General features: G+C 38.1%; 1 protein-coding gene across 5 annotated transcripts in view; it reads right to left on the reverse strand.

Annotated features, from left to right (window-relative positions):
* Positions 1-22,088, reverse strand: part of ME2 (malic enzyme 2) — a 54,919-nt gene that overhangs the window by 27,065 nt on the left and 5,766 nt on the right. For all 5 annotated transcript variants that reach the window (XM_073898219.1, XM_025886815.2, XM_073898221.1 and 2 more), the window contains 6 exons: positions 20,233-20,352; positions 9,418-9,551; positions 5,038-5,187; positions 2,879-2,954; positions 1,622-1,783; positions 1,203-1,306 (listed from right to left, as the gene is read on the reverse strand). In XM_073898219.1, the coding sequence (XP_073754320.1) occupies positions 1,203-1,306; positions 1,622-1,783; positions 2,879-2,954; positions 5,038-5,187; positions 9,418-9,551; positions 20,233-20,340 (734 nt within the window). In that variant the 5' untranslated portion in view covers positions 20,341-20,352. The remainder of the gene's footprint in view (positions 1-1,202; positions 1,307-1,621; positions 1,784-2,878; positions 2,955-5,037; positions 5,188-9,417; positions 9,552-20,232; positions 20,353-22,088) is intronic.

Genomic DNA, 22,088 nt, shown 5'->3' on the forward strand with positions numbered 1-22,088 from the left:
TGGTAGACTCTTGAATGCAAAATTAGGGAATAGGGATTTTATTCTGTATCTGATATAGAATCACTGAAGGGCTTCAGGAAAGGAAAGACTCTCTTTAGGAAGGACAGACCTGCCAGTGATAATGCAGCATAGTCTGGTGTGTGCAGAAGCAGCTAGAAGGCTCCTATGGTATGGGAACAAGAAAATCTGAAGGAGAAGCCATGGGAAGTTAAAGGGACAATTATGAGACATTAGAATGAACAAACAGAACTTGATGAGGACCACCTGAGATGTTAAGGGAAAAGCTGTTCAAGTGCCAGGGCAATCTGGATGACTAAGAAGATACTATTTGATTGTCCAAGGTAGGGAAGTGAGGGAAGGGAGGAGATGGCAATTTCTGGGAAGATGAAAGTTTAGTTTTAGATATGTCAGCTTTAACTCTGAAAAGGCATTAATTTTCTTAGTATGTTCTATGTACGAGCAATGTAAAAGGTAGGGCTGAGCTGGATCATAAAGAGCTTGGACTTGACCCTATGACAACAGGGAACCACTGAGAGATTTCAAGCAATAGAATGACATGATGAAGTGCACATTTTAAAAAGATTAACATAGAGGTAAGGTGAAGATGAAATGGAGAGGAGAGAAATTAGAGGCAGGTTTAGAAGCAACCCGGAGAAAGAGGATCTGCAGAAAGGCTGTGGCAATGGAAAAGAGATGTATCTCTAAGGCATTTAAGTGGTAGGACCATCTGGGTCTGAGGACTGATGGACTCTGGAGGAGGTTGACAGAGAAGGAGGAAGAGTCAAAGATAATATCAAGAGCAAAGTTTTGGCCAGAGTGTGAATGTTGCTGCCATTAATAGAGAGGTTGGCTAAACAGAAGATGGGCAGTTTGCTAAGGGAAGGAGTTGTTTTGGACACAAATATGAAGGAGCAACAGAATGTCTAGATGGAGGATTCTGCATGTTAGAACTGAATAGTGAGGGTCTGGCAGGAGCAGGGAATGCACACTTGCCACATGAGGTCAGACAACTCAGGAGAGCAAGGCAGAATACAAAGGGTGTCACCAGTCTCAGTACATCTAAGCAGGCAGGACAGAACCCAAGCTCTCAAAAATTTAATCTCCTTCTATGCACCTTCAAAAGAGATAAAGAAAAACAAAACTCTGGTTCCTTTCTTTTATTAAAGACTCTTTCATTTACTCAAACTTAAAAAAAAAAATACCTGTCAGTAATGGCTTTCATAAACTCATCAATCAGGTCATCATAACGTTGTGATCGATCTCTTTTCTGATATAAGCCCATGTAAAACGGATCTTTTAAGAGTGCCTATAAAATAGACCAAATGTAAAAATAAAATCATTTTGTTACCTAAGCAGCTTAAACATGTTCTATAAAACAAAAATTGCAAAATAAAAAAATTACTAATGTAATTTTTAAAACCTTACTACATTTCTTTAAGAAACTCTTAAGAGACTTAATTTACTATTATGTGTATAAATATAAAAAGCACAGTTTAAGACAAAGGCTAACTTTAATCACAAAATTTTCCCATCTTATATTATCTTCAAAAGAAGAATGTAGTAAAGCTTTCGTTTTTTAAATATGGGAGGAAGATCCAAGGGGGAAAATAGTTTTACTCACTGGATTATCGGTTCCTACATCAATACACACAGGCAGGCATCTATCAGGCCGTATTCCTGCACAGGCTGTATACAAACAAAGTTTTCCTACTGGGATTCCCATTCCATAGACACCCAGATCTCCAAGACCCAGAATTCTCTCTCCATCAGTCACCACAACAGCCTTAATTACAAAAATATATATATAAATTAAAAGTTGTCAAAAGTGGGGTACTAAAAAGAATTTGAAAAAAGATTATTTTCACTCTCATTTTTAAAAATAATATTGTTTCTTGACTAACTACCAAAGTAAACCAACCAAGCATATTTAAAATTCTAGGATTTCTAGAATCTAGGTGTAAAATAAAGATGAACTAGATCTGATTTCCCTTTGTCTTTGATTTAGAAACAGAATGTTTCTGACTGGAGGATCAGCTTATATATCTTCACAAAAACTAAACTGGGGAGAGGCAGGCAAACTTCTGATAGAGATTAACCAGAAGAAAAAAACAAGGTTAGAAATGAACAATATGCTGCTCCCACATAATAACCTAGGCCAAACAAGAAACACCTTAACAACAGTGTGGGGAAAAGAGATATAAAATAAAAAAAAACCCCTATCTTCAAGGTTTGAAGATGATACTATGAGTTTAATTATCTGGCTAAATTTTTTCTAGATTATTAGAACTCATGATTATTCATCAAAGATTATTTTGGTGAGGAAGACATGTTATAAAGGCAAGTAAGATTACTGCCTGTAACAAGCACTAAAGCCTGTCAAAAGATCTTAATCATTAGATTTTATTTTATGAAAGACAGCCAGATGGACCAGATTTATATTTATTACATTTGAAACTCTAAGAGTTTTATATTTGCTTAAGGATCTAAATCTATCTGAGATTTAGAAGAAAAAAGGTGTCATAAATCCTCTCACCACCCACCAAAATGAAAGTTTTTATGGCATTTTATTTTCTCTACCTAGAATAATATTAATAGAAACAGAAAAGCAATAGAGAGAAGGTAGGAAACACCAGTGGTATCAACAGTGACAGGTTCACCTGGTGAACTAACTCCCATTTCATTCCCAGAGTCGAACTCTGTACTGGTGACCCATCTTGCAATTATTACTATCATGATCTTCTCAGAGCACAAAATCTGCATGTATGCAAGTGCAAAATAAATCAGAGCAACAATGAAAACTATTCTTGGAAATTCAGAGGTAACTTACAAAGAAGGAAAAAAAAGATTATGAAGAGGAAGGTTGTGCTATTAGTAGTACCTTAACATGATTTTCTGGCCAGTTATCCACAATTGATCTAACATGACCTCTGTCTGAGATTGAAATAAATAATCCCCTGCAACAGAACAAAAACACCTTTGCATTTCACAACAGTTTTTTGTTTTCTCCTAAGTTTTTGTTCATAACTGGAATATTTAGATATTTTAATAAAACATCAAGACACAGTATCATTTCAAAGCAGATTTGGCTAAATCACACTGGATTATTTTCAAATATTTTCAACTATTCCAAACTGTAATTACATTGCTCACACAGTAGCTGCAACAAAGATCATTATTAAATGACATGATCGTATTACCCAGGAAGAAACTCGATACACCTCCGGTAGAAAGCAGTATAAAAATAAACCACCAATGCAGGACAGCATAATAAAGCTATATAAACTAATATTAAAACTCACTAAAACTGAAAATTTGAAATTTGAAGGAGCAGGAAGGGAAAGAAGTATAGTAACTTCACACAAAAGAGGATGTCCTTGAAGCATTAGGAAAAAGTGAAAAGTTATTTTAAACACACTGTATATTGTTATCCAATTGAGATAAATCATCCAGAATTTTAAAAAGGAAGAGAGGAAGGAAGAAGGGGTGGGAGAGAAACATAGGTTGTAGAAAACAGGTTAGGTAGAGATGAAGGCCAACAGGCCCCCAGTGCCTTCAAACTGGTTCTTAAACTTAACTTTCTCATTGGTATCTCAACTTTGACATTACTATCCTAACTCAAATCAGTTTAAACAGTTTCTCAACCATAGGTATTCGAATATAATCATCTGATGGGCTTTTTACAAAAATGCCAGGGATCCCATCCCCAAAGATTCTGATTTAACTCACCTGGATTTTAGATCAAGATTTACTGACCATTTTCTATGCAAAAAACACAGTACCTGCCCTCACCCCAAAGCCATGTTCTTTATGCTTCATGTCAGTTCTGAGCGCTGGGTACACATCAGAACTATACCAGGAACTTTTATGAAACACCTACATGGGGGCTCAACTCCAGACTGACTGAATCAGAATCTCTACAGGTGGGGCCCAGGCATAAATATATTTTTAAGTTTCTCCTTGTCCTTTAATCTGGATTGAGAACCACTATTCTGAATGAAAAAGAACTATAAAAGAGCTGAACAGCTGGGTTAACTTAACAAACTGTTTAACACACATTAACTGATGGCAGCACATAGAACAGTGTTAAAGTTCCTTCCACGGAACACCTGCAATACCGTCACCAACTGTATTCATTAAAATCCAGACCTCCACAATTTTCTCTTTTTCGTTAGAATCTTGGGAATGGGAAGGAGAGGAAGGTTGGCACAGATCAACATTTTAAGTCCCATAGGTGTTTTGTACACACATTAAAGTCTGTACTGGTGACCCATCTTGCAATGGGCTAGATGAGGGCATAGTGAAGATCAATGCTATAATGCGTTGTCTGAAGGTCTACATTTGTGTCGATATGTAAGCAGGACATGGAAAGGTGTGAGGACTGTTGAAAATGCCAATAGGTTAGAGGAACGCAACAAGAAAACACAAATTAATCATAAGTTTACAAAGAATTGTCCCATCAGTTCCTCATCTGCCCTTCTCAGCTGCTCTTTAATAGGTGCTAGCATCCTTATTTTACGAGAAAACAGATTCAGAGGGAGAAAGTGACTTATGGAAAGACTTAAGTAGATGCCCATTCCCATACTCTTTCTATTTAAAATATTTGAGGTGCTAGAACTATTTGAATGAAAATCTGGAGAAGCTCAAAAAAAAGAACAAACAACAGAAATTAAAGCCAACAAAAAAATTAGAATCTTTTAATGTGGGCAGACTGTCAAACTGACATTAATGATAACTCTGGAGAACCTGCCACCAAAATTAATAGTACCCCCCATTTTTGTACAGAAATGCACAGTTCTTCCACCAATCATAAAAACTTGCAGAAGATTAGGAATGAATGCTGCCATTTCTACAAAAACAAGATATGAACAAGCTGGGTTTTTATTAACCCCTTTTTGTCCAATTTAAGCTTTTGTTAGGTGGGAAATGTGATTGACATAAGACTGTAATACATAAAGGAGAAATGTAAGAGGTATTAGGGAGTGCTATTTTTCCTATACAATAATCATTTACAAATATTTCTTTAAAAATAAGCCTTACTTAGGTCTTCTAAAGATGTGTCCATATTGGGAACAGGCAAGACCCACTGTTGGTGTATATACAATTGGCATCAGACTTTCAATATCATCTTGCAGAATTCTATAAAACAACTTCTCATTTCTTTCTTGTATTCCCATTATATAGATGTATCTGAAATTAAGCATAGTAAATAATGTCGACATCAGTCAGCATTTACACTCAAAGTTTTGGCCTTTAGAATTAGAAGTTATATGTAAACATCTAAAACTGAGGACTCCCCTTCCTACCAGAAAACAAAACCCTAAATTATCATTATTTAACACCAAGGACAAAAATTAACAAAAATAAAAATGGTCTTAAATGGTAGATGACGATAACAAAGAAGAGGAGGAGGAGGAGAACAGCAGAAACAACAGCTAACATTTACTGAGCCCTTACTGTGAGTCAGGCTCTGTACCAGGCACTAGAAATGCAAAGACTACCAGGAGACCACCCTACTCACAAGGAAATAACCTTTAAGGTGACTGACATGTAAATATGGAAGCAAAATAAAGTGGCATTCAATCAGAAAGGATGAATGCCCAACTTCTGCATCAACATGGATGGGACTGGAGGAGATGATGCTAAGTGAAATAAGCCAAGCAGAGAAAGTCAATTATCATATGGTTTCACTTATTTGTGGAACCTAAGGAATAGCACCGAGGACATTAGGAGAAGGAAGGGAAATATGAAGGGGGGGAATCGGAGGGGGAGATGAACCACGAGAGACGATGGACTCTGAGAAACAAACTGAGGGTTCTAGAGGGGAGGGGTTTGGGGGGATGGGTATTAAGGAGGGCATGTACTGCATGGAGCACTGGGTGTTATACGAAAACAAGGAATCGTGGATCACCACATCAAAAACTAATGATGTATGGTGACTAACATAATAAAAAAACAAAAATGAATAAAGTGGCACTCATTCAAGTATTTACTAAATACTATGTGCCAGGCACTATGTTGGACTCCCAGGATGTAAGAAGTGACCCCTGTCCTTGTGGAGTTAGAATCCAGTAGCTTAAATGCATTAGGTCTATACAGAGTAAGAGGTACACAAAGGCAATGGTAAATTTGTATACATATATAAATAATGGCTTTTCAAGAATAAAGTTTAGAAAACTGGGAAATGTTGACTTGAAAAAACCAATGACAGGGCGCCTGGCTGGCTCAGTCAGAAGAGTGTGTGACTCTTGATCTCAGGGTTGTTGAGTTTGATGTTGGGTATAGAAAAATAAAATAAAATAAATGAACTTAAAAAAATAAGCTGTAGATGCTTCTACTATTAAAAAAGAAAGAAAGAAAAAGAAAAAAGCCAGTGATCATCTTGAATTAAATATGTGTAAAGCAGACTCATTACTTTTTACTCAAACTTGTCTCTCCTCCTATTATCATCTGACCGAATGGGAATCTGAGATCCCATTCTTGATTTCTTCCTCTCCCACTCTGTCTTACCCTAGTCTAATAAATCAACAAGACCTACAGTGTCCACATGCTAAATAATTTTCCAATATACCTATAACTCCCCTCCACCCTCACTCTGTCCAAGCCAACATCATTTCTCACTTGGGCTACCTCAAGAACTTTCTTTCTTTCTTTTTTTAGAGGTGGGGGCAGAGAGAGGAGAGAGAATCTTCAGCAGGCTCCACGCCAGCATGGAGCCTAACTCAGGGCTCAGTCTCACAACCCTGAGATCAGAAACTGAGCTGAAATCAAGAGGTAGACACTTTACTGACTGAGCCACCTAGGCGCCCCACCTTAAGAACTTTGCTCCCCTGCTCCAATCTATTCTTCTCTTAAAAAAAATAACTCTGACCATTTCTATTCTCCTTGAATGCCTTCCAAACACCCATTAAATAGGCTTATGCTTCTAAAATAGTTAACAACACCTCTGCCTACTTTCTAGCCTCATCTTCCTACTGAAATTACTTCAGTTTCTCAAATGCACCACATCTCTTACCTTGGTGTTGCTACATACAAGGCACCCCTTGCCTGGAACACTCTCTATCCATGCACAGTCCCATACTTACACTCCCTGAATGAAACACAAGTGGCACACTCTCCCTTTCTGACCGTTCCCCTCCCCCACTACACATATCTACACAGATTTTCCTGTTTTCAGGTCCCTCAACACCCTACTCTCCTACTACAATTCTCACTCCACTTCCTGACTTTGTCTTCCCTCCAGACTGGATGATACCATGAGCTAGGGACTATTGCCTTATATAAATCTATATTTCCAGTAACTAGCAAAGTTAATGGAATATAAGTGGTAGGCAAATATTTGGTGAATAAGTAGGGAGAAGTGATTCTATTTATAAGAGGAATAATATTTCCTATGTAGCTACTGCAGGCAGAAATAATACCAGTAGCTTCACTTTCACCTTCATTTCACTTTGGTCACTCTTCTGAATGCTTCCCACTGGATCTTGTCCTCATCTAGGACTGTTACAGCTCAGAAATCTCGAATGCCACTAATGCAGTACTCTGATCATAACCCTCTCCCCTTTGGCTAGCTATACAATGCCCCACTTCACAGTTCTTAGGGAGATCTCTGGCTTCTGGATCGCTTCATTTCCTCCTGTTCTATTAGGATCCCTCCTGGCCTCTCTTTTTTCCCCACTGTGGATCCCATGATCAAGCCTCTCACTCTCAACAAATCTTCACCACTGTGGAACACCCCCACACTTTTAACACTGCACTACCCTGCCACAGCGTCAGTCTTTTCCAGCCATGAACCCCCTGAAGGCAAGGGCTGAATTTCTCATTTTTGTAGTTCTAGAGCTTAAAACAATGCCTGGCACATAAGAGCCCTGAATGAATATTAGCTGAATGAATTAATGTAGCATCTTTGCCAGCCCAGCAAACCCCAAACCTGAATTACTGTTACATTTCACCTTTTCTGCGGAAAAATAACATTGCTGGGCAGAATGGCATCAATACAAATAAGCTTATGCCACTAGGCCTTCCGGGCCTACCCATGCCTTTAATCTGTCCTTGTTCAGCTTCACTTTTGGCTAAATGGCTGTTCTAAACATTTATCACTCTCCTTACCAATTCTATTTAACCTTGGTCCTTATAAATCTTAGCCACAAGCTTCATATTCTGTATCATAGAGAGAATCAAGGTCATCAGGTGGGATGAGATCTCACAAGCTCTGCTCCACCACCCACATAGTTTACCCTTACCTGTGTCTGTATATTATCTTCAATTTTGCCTCAGAGAATGAGCTGTTCTTTTTTCTTGTTCAAGGCCAGCCTCTACCTCTGCACTCAACCCTATGCCCTGGACCTCTGTACTCAACCCAGTGCTATCTTTGCATTTGACCCTATGAGCTCTACTTTTGCAGCTGACCCTATGTCCCTTTCCATTCTCTGGGATCTTGTTCTATCAGTTACCCTTTCTTCTGGGCTCATTCCTCACAGCGCAAGCTCCTTCAACTTCCTTCTAGCCTGAAAAATACCACTCCCCACAAAATATAGTCCCCAAGCAGGACTATAAACCCAAGGCTTGCTTTACTTACTGTTCAGTGTCTTTCCTATCCCCTTACCTACCTTCTTGAAAAAGTCTGCATTTCCTTTCCTCTCAATCATTTCTCAGTCTATTGTGCTCTCTTCCTTTTGCCTTGACAGATCAAAGAAACCACTCTCACCTGTCATCAAACAATAAATTCCTGTACTTAACAAACCCAAAAGATATTTCTAATTCTGCATTCAGACTGATCCCTCTACACAGAATACCTTGCCCTTCTTTCTCCTTTTACCTGCCACCTGTAACATACTGTTTAAAACTCAGCTCAGGCATCACTTTCTCTAGGAAGCTTTAACAGACTCCCTAAGTTTGGCTAGGGGCCGAACTTTCAGAACATCCTCTGCATGTACCTTTTTGTCATTGTCCTGGCACATTGCAGTATCGAGTACAATGATGATCACAGTATAACTACTGATGAGCTCCTAGAAGGCAGGGCTGTGTGTTACTGGATTGGATGATATACTAAATGGTCACCTATCTTTTACCTACTTTACAACCTCAGTGGTTAGTACAGTGGCACACACAAAGTAGAGGATTAATAAAAGTTGTTGAACAGAAAGGGTACAAATCAGATGATAGCTTTTGCTTCTAACATTCCATTCAAGGCAGAAATGCTCTGTGATTTTAAGCTTAAAAAATAGATTTCTGCTAAATTTTAGAATAGTGAACGCAAGTATTCGGTGAAATAAAGGAAACATAATCATTATAATAGTTAACTGCCTAAAACACAAACTTTATTATAAGACTGCATTTCTTATACAATAATAACCATTATGCTCCCAATTTTTCTGATCAGAGAATCAATAAATAACTAAACATCTAATCAACTCTTACTTTTCCAAAGGGCCATTCAATTTTTTCACATTTCTATGAAATCGTAAAGCTTGAATATCTTGTGTCTCTATTTTGGGAGGTAGAAGTCCTTGAAGACCAAGCATTTGTCGTTCTTGTAATGTAAATGCCATTCCCTAAAAAGGAGAAAAGGATGAAAAATTATTGCTTACTGAGGTTGCAATGGTGTTATCCTACAAAATGCAATTTAAATGTAAATTTTTTTAAATCAGTAAGGTATCATTTTGCCCAGGCTGTAAAAAATTTGTAAGACTGATCATCTCTAGTGTTGGTAAGGGTGTGGTAAAAGAGTTACTCTCACATACCATTGCTGGAAATGTAAACAGGTTTAAGTTTTTAGAAGACAACTTAAAAATATTCTTAAATTTTAATGTATATACACTACTTCTGGACAGCCATCTTAGAGAAATATTCATACATAAAATAAGGAGGCGTATACAAAAAGATTAGTTATAGTACTGCTTCTAGTTCTCTTGACTATTACAAACTAACTAAAAGTCCATCAATTACGGAACAGTTAAGGAACCTATGGTATTTCCATACCATGACACACCATACACTTAAACACAGATTTCCAATTATGTAGAAGTATCTCCCAGACACATAGTTAAGAAAAAAAAGCAAGCTGCAAATCAAACACACTCAGTGTTGACTATTATGTTCAGAAAACCCCCATAAAATACATATTATACCATATTATACACAGATGTCTGCATACATTAGAAATGAAATTAACAGAATACAGCTTGAAAGAACACAGACCAAACTGATGACAGAAGCTACCCTTAGCTAGAAAGAGGTGACGTTGAGGTGAAGAGGGCAAAAGAAGCAATGATACTTAGGAAGAAATTAACGTATGTCATAAGAAAATCTTTTCCAATTTCTGATATTCAGTTGTGTGTTTAATTCTTTTCATCCAACTGATGGTAGTGAAAATGCCAGAGTAAGGACTTCCCAAATCTTTTCCTCTATAAAAGCAATAAGAACACTGGCCAAGTGATCAGAATAAACTTCTTCAGAATTCTGGAAACTCACCAAAGGGTTCATTAATCAGGGAACATTCTATTCAAGAAAAACAGCTGAATTCTCAAAAGAACAGCAAGCTTCATGACATTTTTATTTGCCTTATTCCTATGCTTCCTTCCCCAGCTCCACAGTAGCCTAGAAAACAGTAATCACTATGAAGCAATCGCTTTGAAAAACAGAGCCTGGCAGCTACTAGAGGGAGGCCAGAGATAATACTAAAGCCCCATACTCAGGAAATTTGTCATTATTTGACCTGTCTGGTGGTTCAGTGGAAGACCCCACTTGCAAGGCTATCTTTATTTAATCTGATTTGGAGTTCACCCAGTGTGAACAGCTTTTTCTCCAGAAGAGCTTGTTGAAAACAATCAGAGGTAATTATTTAACATGGCAGCTGCCTAAGGCAGTGGATAAGAGCTGAGGCAAACAATAGACTAACCAAAAAGCTGAAAACAAAAAGCTGAAGAACAAAATGTCCACATGGTGAGTGAGAATTTGAAAAGCTTGACATATTCCTAAGAATCTGGACGGTCACCGTGAGCTATAGGCAAGTCCAGGAAAGATTTGGGAAGGCCCTTAGCTCCCACCTCTGGCTAACCTTGAGCCTCGGAGAAGCAGGAAGCAAAGGCTGATGTGTAGTTGTAAACTGCCTGAGTCCTAAAGGCATGCCCCAACATGTACACAGAGCCCTTAGGTATTTAAGTCTCCGTCTAGTCATTAGTTGACCAGTACTAAGCTAACAAAGCAGACTTTCGTGGGCATATCAAGCAAGAATAAAGACTTTAAAGAAGTCGTTCGATTATACTTTACACACATTGAACGAATTAGTTCAGAAATGTCACTAAATAGACAACAGCAATACAACAAACCCTGGAAGGAACATCTGGTTTCCAGAGCAGCCACATTATTGAATATGTCCAGTTTTCAACAAAAAATTGTAAGACATGCAAAAAGACAAAGTCTGGCTCACACACAGGAACAAGGGTAGTTAATAGAAACTGTCCCTGAGGAAGCTCAGACATTATATTAACTAAGCAAAGACTTTAGTGATTTAAATATATTTAAATATATTCAAAGAACAAAAAGACACCACATCTAAAGAACGAAAGGGAAGTACAAGAATGATATCCCACTAACTACAGCATATCAATGAAAAGAACCAAATATAGAAATTCTGGAATTCAAAGTACAATAACCGAAATAAAAAAATTCAGAGGGGCTTAAGAGCAGATTTGAGCAGGTGGAAGAAAGGATCAGCAAACACAAGAAAAATCAATTGAGATTATCCAGTTTGAGAAACAGAAAGAAAAAGCAATGAGTAAATACGAACAGAGCCTCAGAGACCTGTGGGACACCATCAAGTGTGCCAACACATGCATAACAGGAGTCCCAGAAGGCAAGGAGAGAAAAGGATAGAAGAATATTTGAAGAAATAATGGCCAAAAGCTTCTAAAATTCGATGAGAAACATTACCCCTAGAAGAAACACACATCCTAGAAGCTCAACAGCTCCAATCAGAAAAAAACTCAAAGAGATCTACACCTAGGCACATCATATTCAAACTGTTAAAAGACAAAAGAAGAAACTTGAAAGCAGACAGAAGTCACTCATCATGTACAGGGGATCCTCAAAAAGATGAACAGCTAATTTCTTAACAGAAACCACAGAGGCCATAAGGCAATAGGATGACATATTAAAAGTGCTGAAAGAAAAAACTGTCTGCCAGGAATTTCTAAATCCTTACAAAATTATCCAAAAATGAAGAAGAAATTTAGATATTTTCAAATAAAAATAGAGAACTCGTTGTTGGCAGGCCTGTCTTACAAGGAATATCAAAGGGAGTCCTTCAGGCTGAAATAAAAACACTAGATAGTAACTCAAATCTACACGAAGAAATCAAGAACACAGGTAGGATCACCATATAGGTAAATATAAAAGTCGGTATCAATGTATTCTTTTTTGTTTGTGGCTCTTCGTCTCTCCTACCTGACTTAAAAGACAGCTACACACACACAGGCTACCTGGGTGGCTCAGTCATTAAGCGTCTGCCTTCGGCTCAGGTCATGATCCCAGGGTCCTGGGATCGAGCCCCTCATTGGGCTCCCTGTTCAGTGGGGAGTCTGCTTCTCCCTCTCCCACTCCCCCTACTTGTGTTCCCTCTCTTGCTGTCTCTCTCTGTCAAAAAATAAATAAAATCTTAAAAAAAAAGACAACTACACAAAGAAATAATTATAAATCTGTATTGATGGTCACACAATGTATAAACGTAATTTTTATGAAAAAGCAGACAAAAGGAAAGGTTGGAACTATACAGGAACAGTTTTTATTTTTTATTTATTATTATTATTTTTAAAGATTTTTATTTATTTATTTGACAGAGAGAGACACAGCGAGAGAGGGAACACAAGCAGGGAGAGTGGGAGAGGGAGAAGCAGGCTTTCCGCTGAGCAGGGAGCCCGACGCAGGGCTCGATCCCAGGACCCTGGGATCATGACCTGAGCCAAAGGCAGATGCTTAACGGCTGAGCCACCCAGGCGCCCCTACAGGAACAGTTTTTATGTACTATTAAAATTAAGTTGGAATCAATCTGAATTTGACTGTTACAAAGATGGTAATTATAATTCCCAGGACAAACCACTAAGAAAAGAAATCAGAAAATGGCAGAAGAAGTGACAAGGGAATTAAAATGGTATACTAGAAAATATCAATTTAACACAAAGGAAGGGAACAATGGAGAAAGAGAGGGATAAAAAAGATAAGACACTTAAAAAAAAAGATAAGACACTTAGAAAATCAACAGCAAAATGACAGACATAAATTGTATCTTATCAACCATTATATAATGTAAATGGATTAAAATCTATAATAAAAAGGCATGGATTGGCAAGATGGAGAACATGATCCAATTTTATGCCGTCTACAGGAGACACAATTTGATTCAAAACACAATTAGGTAGAAAGTAAAAGGATGGAAAAACATATACCATGTAAATAGTAATCCAAAGAGAGCTAGAATGGCTAAATTAATGACAAACAAAATAGATTGTGAAACACACATTGTTCATAGAGAAGGACATTTTATAATGGTAAAAGGGTCAATCCATTAAGAAGATGTAACAATTATATACACATCTGTGAAAAAGGCCCAGAATACATGAAGCAAAATCTGACAGAATCCAAGGAAGAAAGACAAGTTGGAGACTTCAATACCTCACTTCCAATAATGGAGAAAACAACTACACAGAAAATCAGAAGAAAACAGAAGACCCGAACAACACTATAAAGCGACTAGACATGACAGACGTGTATGTCACACTCCACAAAACAGCAGCAGGATACGCATCCTTCAAACCAAGTGCCCATAGAATATTCTCCAGGACACACCACATATTAAACCATGAAACAAGTCTCAATAAATTTAAAAGGTTTTAAATCATCCAAAGTATGATCTCCAACCATAATGCAATGAGATTAAAAATCAATAATAGAAGGAAATAATAGAAAAATCAAAAATAGAAGGAATCTAGTATAGATTCACAAATACATGGATTTTAAACAACTCACTCCTAAATGACCAACTGACCAAAGAAGAAATCACAAAGGAAATTAGAAGATACTTGGAGATGAATTAAGACATACATACCAAAACTTATGGGCATGCAGTGAAAGCAATGCCTCCTGGGAAATTTAGAGCTGTAAGTGTCCACATTAAAAAGGTAGAAAGATCTCAATTCAATAATCTAAACTTCCACCTTAAGAAACTAGTGGGGGAGAGAAAGAACAAACTAAACCTGAAGCAAAAAAGAAGGAAATACAAAAGATCAGAGTGAAAATAAATGAAATAGAAAACAGAAAAAACAACTGGAAAAATAAATCAGTGAACCCAAAAGTTGGTTCTTTCAAAAGATGTACCAAATTGACAAATCTTTAGCTATACTGGAAAAGGAGAAAAGGGAGGAGACTGAAATCACTAAATCTTTGCACCTCATGTTTCTCCTTATATTTCACCTGAGGCTGGGATATATAAAAGAGGTAAAACCCAAACTGTCACCCTTACCTCCTTTTCCCACGCTAGTACAAGGCTAAAGTGGAAAAGCTAAACTTCATTCATTTTTTAAAATTATTCATTTATTTATTTAAGTAACCTCTGCACCCAACGCGGGGATGAACTCATGACCCTGAGATCAAGAGTCGAATGCTAAGCCAGCCAGGCGCCCCTCAACTTTAGATTTAAATGAACTGATTAGTTCACTTAAAGGTGATTTACTTACCCTACTGCCAAAGATAAATGAGTTGGCTACACAAGGTGTCACTGCCTATCTCCTACTTAGGTTTAAGGGATACTCAAAAGCGTTTTATTTGGGGTGCCTGGGTAGCTCAGTCAGTTGGATGTCCAACTCTTTAGATTTTACTATTTATTTTTTTAAAAGATTTTATTTATTTATTTGAGAGAGAGAGAGAATGAGAGATAGAGAGCACGAGAGGGAAGAGGGTCAGAGGGAGAAGCAGGCTCCCCGCCGAGCAGGGAGCCCAACGCGGGACTCGATCCCGGGACTCCGGGATCATGACCTGAGCCGAAGGCAGCCGCCCAACCGACTGAGCCACCCAGGCGCCCCACTATTTATTTGTTGAGAGAGAGAGAAAGAGTGTGAGAGCAGTGGGAAGGACAAAAGGAGCGGGGGCATCTCCAGCAGGCTCTGAGCTGAGTGCGGAGCCCCACGCGGGGCTGCATCTCACGACCCTGAGATCATGACCAGAGCCTAAATCGAGAGTCAGATGCTTAACGGACTGAGCCACCCAGACGCCCCAGGTGTCCAACTCTTGATCTTGGCTTGGGTCTTGATCTCAGGGTCATGAGTTCAAGCCCCATGTTGGGGGTGGAGCCTACTTAAAAAAAAAAAAAGTTAAAAAAGAAAGCATTTTACTTATCATGGAGGGTAGAAGTTAAAATGATTTAAACAACAATTTTATATATTAAGTATTTATGTTAATAGTTGATCAAATGCTTAAATTTGCCTGGTATTAACAAGTGAAGCAACCCCCGCAAAGATGACATTAGCTTCAAATGAACGCCTTGATCAGTTCTTTAACAGCCCACTTCTCCTCCTCTCTCCATCCGTCCCCCGGCCACCTGTCCCACCATGTCTGCCCTTTTCTCATCTATGCCACAGCAATACCCTCCCAATTAACATAGTGGAAGTGTGCCTCCTTTGGCTGATCCTGAAAGATCCCCTGAGCTATTTTCCTTTAGACACACCCAGTTTCTTCACATAAGCCAATATTGATAAAAATCCATTAACTAGATTTGAATGTATACGTAAACACACTGGGAAGAAAGAAAAATCTCCTTCTATTTGTTTCCCTCCAAGTGCAGTCAGAATAAACTGTCAGGAATTAGGAAGTTACCAAATACGTACTTACAAAGCTGCTAACTAATAACTAATGATTCATAATGTCAAGACTGAAAATGATATTCAACAATAGCATCATGGCTAACTAAATTATAAAACATCCCCTGAAAGGAGTTACTCACACTTACATAGAATTTACAGTGCCTAAAGTAGCTTTATAATTTTCCTTTTTCTCCACAACAGTCTAGGTGAAGAAACTGGGATCCAAAGAGGTTATATCTACACTGAGGATTACAAGCCTGTAAGGGTCAAACTGGGTCTCTCTTCAGTCTCTGTGATTCTAAATCTACCTACTGGACTATTATGCAGCCATATATAGAAGGCTTATGAAGCATCATGGAGATTATTTATAATATACTCTTCCCAGTAGTAAAATGGCATATAAAATTGTATCCTATGATCTTCAAAGTAAATATACTTTTTTTTAAAGATTTTATTTATTTGTAAGAGAGAGAGAAAGCACGAGCAGGGGGAGCGGCAGGCAGAGCAGGCAGAGGGAGAAGCAGACTCCCTGCTGAGCAAGGAGCCCTATGTGGGACTTGATCCCAGGACCCTGGGATCATGACCTGAGCGGAAGGCAGTGACTTAACTGACTGAGCCACCCAGGTGTCCCAGTAAATATAATTTTAAGGGGATTTGGCAAAATAAAAACAGATGATAAACTGGGATGGCAGGAATGTGATTTTTCTTTCTTTTATTAGTCATAATATAATTATTATTTATGCAAAAAATAAGAAAAATTTGAATTAGTTTACTATTAGAGATCTAGCCAGGGGAAGTTAAAATAAAAACAAACAAAACCCTCACAGAACTAAGAACCATAAAACCAGTGCTCCAGGTACAACTGGAAAGTGCATGCTTCCTACAGGAAAGAACGCAGAGCTGAGTTTCAAAAAATTATTTAGAGGCGCCTGGGTGGCTCAGTCGTTAAGCATCTGCCTTCGGCTCAGGTCATGATCCCGGGGTCCTGGGATCGAGCCCCGCATTGGGCTCCCTGCTCAGCCGGAAGTCTGCTTCTCCCTCTCCCACTCCCCCTGCTTGTGTTCCCTCTCTCGCTGTGTCTCTGTCAAATAAATAAATAAAATCTTAAAACAAAAAAACACAAAAAAAACAAAAAATTATTTAAAAAGGTTACCAAATGAGCATGAGGAGAAAAGGGGAAATCCAATCTTCCACCTGCACAGCCTTTTGAACATTTCAAAATGCTGTATTACCGACATGATTTCAGGGAGAAAACGGAGGTCTGGAGAGGTTAAGTGAAGAGTGAATGTTTCATGGCTAGTAAATTCAAATTCACACCGAAACTCCTGCTTATAACCTAGCACGACGATGTCCACTCCTCAGAAGTGTAAGGACTTTTAAAAAATTTCATAAAGAATCTCATGTTCAAACCAGAATATGCAAATCTATAGGAAAACAGATTCGTGGTTGCCAAGAGGAAGGGGAGAGGGGGAAGGGGAAGGTGACTGCGGAATGGCTCCTGGGTTTCCATTTTAGGTGATGGAGGCACCACACTGAACGTACTTAATGCCACTGACCTCTACTCTTCTAAATTGTTACAACTGTAAACTGTACACTATTTACCACAATGAAAAAGCCTGACAGACACAGTAACAGGTCTGCCTTTAGTAGACAGCGATTATAGAACATCTTAAAAGATTATAGACAATCTTAATTCAATACTGCCTAAAACTACTATTTTATTAATCATAGCAGCAACATACTCTTAAAACATTAAGCCTACAATGTTTGAAGCACAAACCTGATTTCTTTTAAGTTCCCAAGGAGTTCATGACCCTCAAATCGTAATCACTAATCTATGTTCCTTCTTAAAAACAAACAACAAAAAACTCTTCTTGATGCTTAAGGGGTAATGAGGTAATCTTTTTTTTTTATTTTTTTTATTGTTATGTTAATCACCATATATTACATCATTAGTTTTTGATGCAGTGTTCCATGATTCATTGTTTGTTCATAACACCCAGTGCTCCATGCAGAACGTGCCCTCCTCAATACCCATCACCAGGCTAACCCATCCCCCCACCCCCCTACCCTCTAGAACCCTCAGTTTGTTTTTCAGAGTCCATCATCTCTCATGGTTCGTCTCCCCCTCTGACATACTCCCCTTTTCTTCCTCTCCTGTTATCTTCTTCTTTTCCTTTTTTCTTAAAATATGTTGCGTTGTTTCAGAAGTACAGATCTGTGATTCAACAGTCTTGCACAATTCACAGCGCTCACCGTAGCACATACCCTCCCCAATGTCTATCACCCAGCCATCCCATCCCTCCCACCCCCAACCACTCCAGTCACACTCAGTTTGTTTCCTGAGATTAAGAATTCCTCATATCAGTGAGGTCATGTGATACATGTCTTTCTCTGATTGACTTATTTCACTCAGCATAACACCCTCCAGTTCCATCCACGTCGTTGCAAATGGCAAGATCTCATTCCTTTTGATGGCTGCATAATATTCCATTGTGTATATATACCACATCTTCTTTATCCATTCATCTGTCGATGGGCATCTTGGCTCTTTCCACAGTTTAGCTATTGTGGACATTGCTGCTATAAACATTGGGGTACACGTACCCCTTCGGGTCCCTACATTTGTATCTTTGTGGTAAATACCCAGTAGTGCAATTGCTGGATCGAACGGTAGCTCTAATTTCAACTGTTTGAGGAACCTCCATACTGTTTTCCAGAGTGGTTGCACCAGCTGGCATTCCCACCAACAGTGTAGGAGGGTTCCCCTTTCTCCACATCCCCGCCAACATCTGTCGTTCCCTGACTTGTTAATTTTAGCCATTCTGACGGGTGTGAGGTGGTATCTGGTAATGAGGTAATCTTACAGATGCTATCCAACCTTAGAGATTTCAGAGGGCCAGAGCATTAGATTTTGTTTTCTTTACAGAAGTACCGTAATGCATTTTAGACTACCCTCCTCCTTAAAATTAATTTGCCACTTAATGTACTTTATATATTTCTCACAATTCCCTCATAATACATTTTAAATAGTTTCTGTAAGGATAAAAATAAAATAAGAACAACAATTAGCAAATATTTACTATATCCGTGGCATTGTAAAAAATATAAAATTTTGAATGGTCCCTGCCCCAAAGGAACCTGAAATATAGTTAAGAAATAGAAATTCATGAAAATTTAAATACCAACAATTACTTCAATGACAACTTAAGACATGAAAGGAAGCACACAGCAACAGATATTGATTACTTGCCATAGGAACAGGAAGATAAAAACTGCTACAGGGTTTCAGAGAAGGGAGCGATTATTCCAGTCTATGGTGTATGAAAAGGCTCTACAGGAGAACTGGATTTTGAATGAGCTGCATCTTGAAGAGCAAGCAAGATTTGGGGAAGCGAGGCAAAAACAAGAGAGGATTAGAATATCCCTCGTTAAGCTTCATTTAATTCACTACTGCCTGCTGAATTCTCATTCTGTCCAAGGTACCAAAAATGCAAAGATAAGGCACTCTGGGTAACCCTTGGTCAATTTCCCTTTGTAGGCCTGAAATCCTTCAAAACATATCATACTGTACAATTAGTTATCCTCCACTCCCATCATGGGAAACAAGTGGGATTGGCAAATTTCTGATGACCGTTGTTTTAAAATAAATCACACCTTAATCTGAATGCATTATTCCCAAGAAGTAAATTTCACATATCACAATGAACTCAATGTATCCTCTTACAAGCTTTCCGTAAAGAAATCTCTTTCTAGAAGTATGTGTACTTACTAATTAATATCACCACTAGAAAATAGAGAGGGGCTTGCCGATTGAACACAGCTTGGACATGGAATAAAGGCAAGACTAGGTATCAATAAGGCCCATCACTTCTGCCCCAAGAGTATAAAGAGGGGGTCACAAGTCTCTCCACTTTGAAGCAGTACTGTGAGATCAATGGACAAAAGCACTTGTGTGCAATGATTTGTGCCCAAAAAGCTGGGTGGAGGTATAGACATTAGACAAAATTTCATTTTACAATTTTAACCCCATCTTCCAAGGGTTCAACTGGATTTGAGCTGGGTAAATCTAAATATCCCACACTGGCCAAAAGTCCTGGTTAGATTGCTATACTAGGGATTTTTTTGAGCTGAAACTAGGAAACAAAGTCAATCTTTTTCTGGTTCTATAAGTTGTGAGGGGTGAAACTGGGACCCATAAAGCAGTCATGATTCTTGCCATGTGGAGAAAAGTGGAGAGTCATGCAGAAAAAGCACCTACCTCTGAACAGTTTTAGTATAAAGCTACAAAATAAAAAAAGTTCATACTTTATCAGTCTAAAATATATCAAACCTTTACCAGGAAGAGAGAAAATGTTATGTTAGTATTAATGTTACTAACCTTGTTTGTTCTTGGGTTCAACATGAGTGTCTTGCCTTTTTCTCTTATGTGCATATGACGACACACGAGAGTACAGGGCGTAGCGACTATTCTCAACCGGGACAACATCTTTCCTTTCACCTGGGGAAAAAGAAGCAAACAAAGGATGAGAAACATATAGAACTGCATGCACATCAGGTATCAGTTTTCAAAAGCAGATATAGAAAGCTTAATTTTCCACATTTGAAAAAGCTTTATTAAAGTACATTTACGTTTCTATAGGTTGTAACCGTTGTAAAAAAAAAGGTAATAATTGGGCGAAGACACCGACTGACTTTTCCTGACAATACTCTAAGTCCCTAGTTAATAATCATTGCTATTTTGTGTATACTGTAGACTACAGTGTGCTAAACACTTATTCTTTTTTAAGATTTTATTTATTTATTTGACAGAGAGACACAGCGAGAGTGGGAACACAAGCAGGGGGAGTGGGAGAGGGAGAAGCAGGCTTCCCTCCGAGCAGGGAGCCTGATGCAGGGCTCGATCCCAGGACCCTGGGATCACGACCCAAGCCGAAGGCAGACGCTTAACAACTGAGCCACCCAGGCGCCCCTAAACATTTATTCTTTTTCTAAGCCACAAGTGTGGCAAGGCATGTATCTTCCAATTATGAGAGAAATAAGTTAGTTGAGAGATTAAGAAACAAAGACATGCGGTCCATGTAAATGCATATGGGAGTTTAGGTTGAAGGTGGAAAAGTAAGTAACAGGAAAGCCTGCAGGATAAACATTCAGAGGAAGAGAAGCTATTCAAATTCTTAATCTAGCTGTACAATTTTAATGTACTAATAATAGTCAGCATTTAAATGTAATGTACTAAATATTTTTTTGTTTTCAAAAAAATCTGTTATTTAATATTAAAAAACATGCAAATTGGCTAGAAAACATGTTTTTGCCCTTTCACGACCATCACAAACACAAGGGAAGTTTTCCCAAAATGGAAAACTCTACATAACACATTACACATTAAATACTTAAAATGGGAATATAATAGATTCTTCTGCATATCAATTCTCCCACTCAAAATCACTTTGCAAAGCCCATTTATCTTAATCATTACAAATCACTGCAATTATCCTGCAGTAAGTTTTTTACTGGAATTTTTATTGGCCTAGAAATCAAGGTTTGTATACGGGGTGCAGCAAACCATTACAGTGGGATTGTTTTTTAAGTTAATTTTTACGGAAGTGAATTCACATAACAAAACTTGCCATTTTAAAGTGAACAATTCAGAGGGATTTAGAAAATCCATAATGTTGTACAATCCACCTCCACCTAGTTCTGAACCATCTTCACCATCCCAGAAGGAAACTCTACCCCATTAAACAGTTCTTCCCCTCCTCCAGTACCTGCAACCACCAACCTGCTTTCTATCTTTATGGATTTACCTATTCTGGATATTTCATATAAGTGTGGCCACAAAAACAAAAAATCTATCTGATTATAAGGACATCAAGAATCATGAGAGATGGGGACTGGGGTGGGAGGCTAGGACAGATGTTTAAAGGTACAAACTTGCAGTGAGAGTCCTAAGAAATAAAGCCTAAAGATATAATGCATAGTATAGTGAATACAGACAATAATACTGTATTATAATCATCAAACTTTCTAAGAGACTAGATCTTAATTGTTCCAACCACTAAAAAGAAATGATAACTACATAACATGAGAGGTGATAATTATCACTACAATGGCAATCATGTTACAATATATAAATATATCAAATTAATGTTATACACCTTAGATTTATACAATGTCATATGCCAACTATACTTCAATAATAATAATAAAAAAGAATTATAAGGGATATACAACAAA

This window comes from Callorhinus ursinus, unplaced genomic scaffold (assembly GCF_003265705.2).
Source record: "Callorhinus ursinus isolate GAN/ISIS: 27379988/994484 unplaced genomic scaffold, GSC_fseal_2.0 scaffold11, whole genome shotgun sequence".
In the NCBI taxonomy this organism is placed as follows: Eukaryota; Metazoa; Chordata; class Mammalia; order Carnivora; family Otariidae; genus Callorhinus; species Callorhinus ursinus.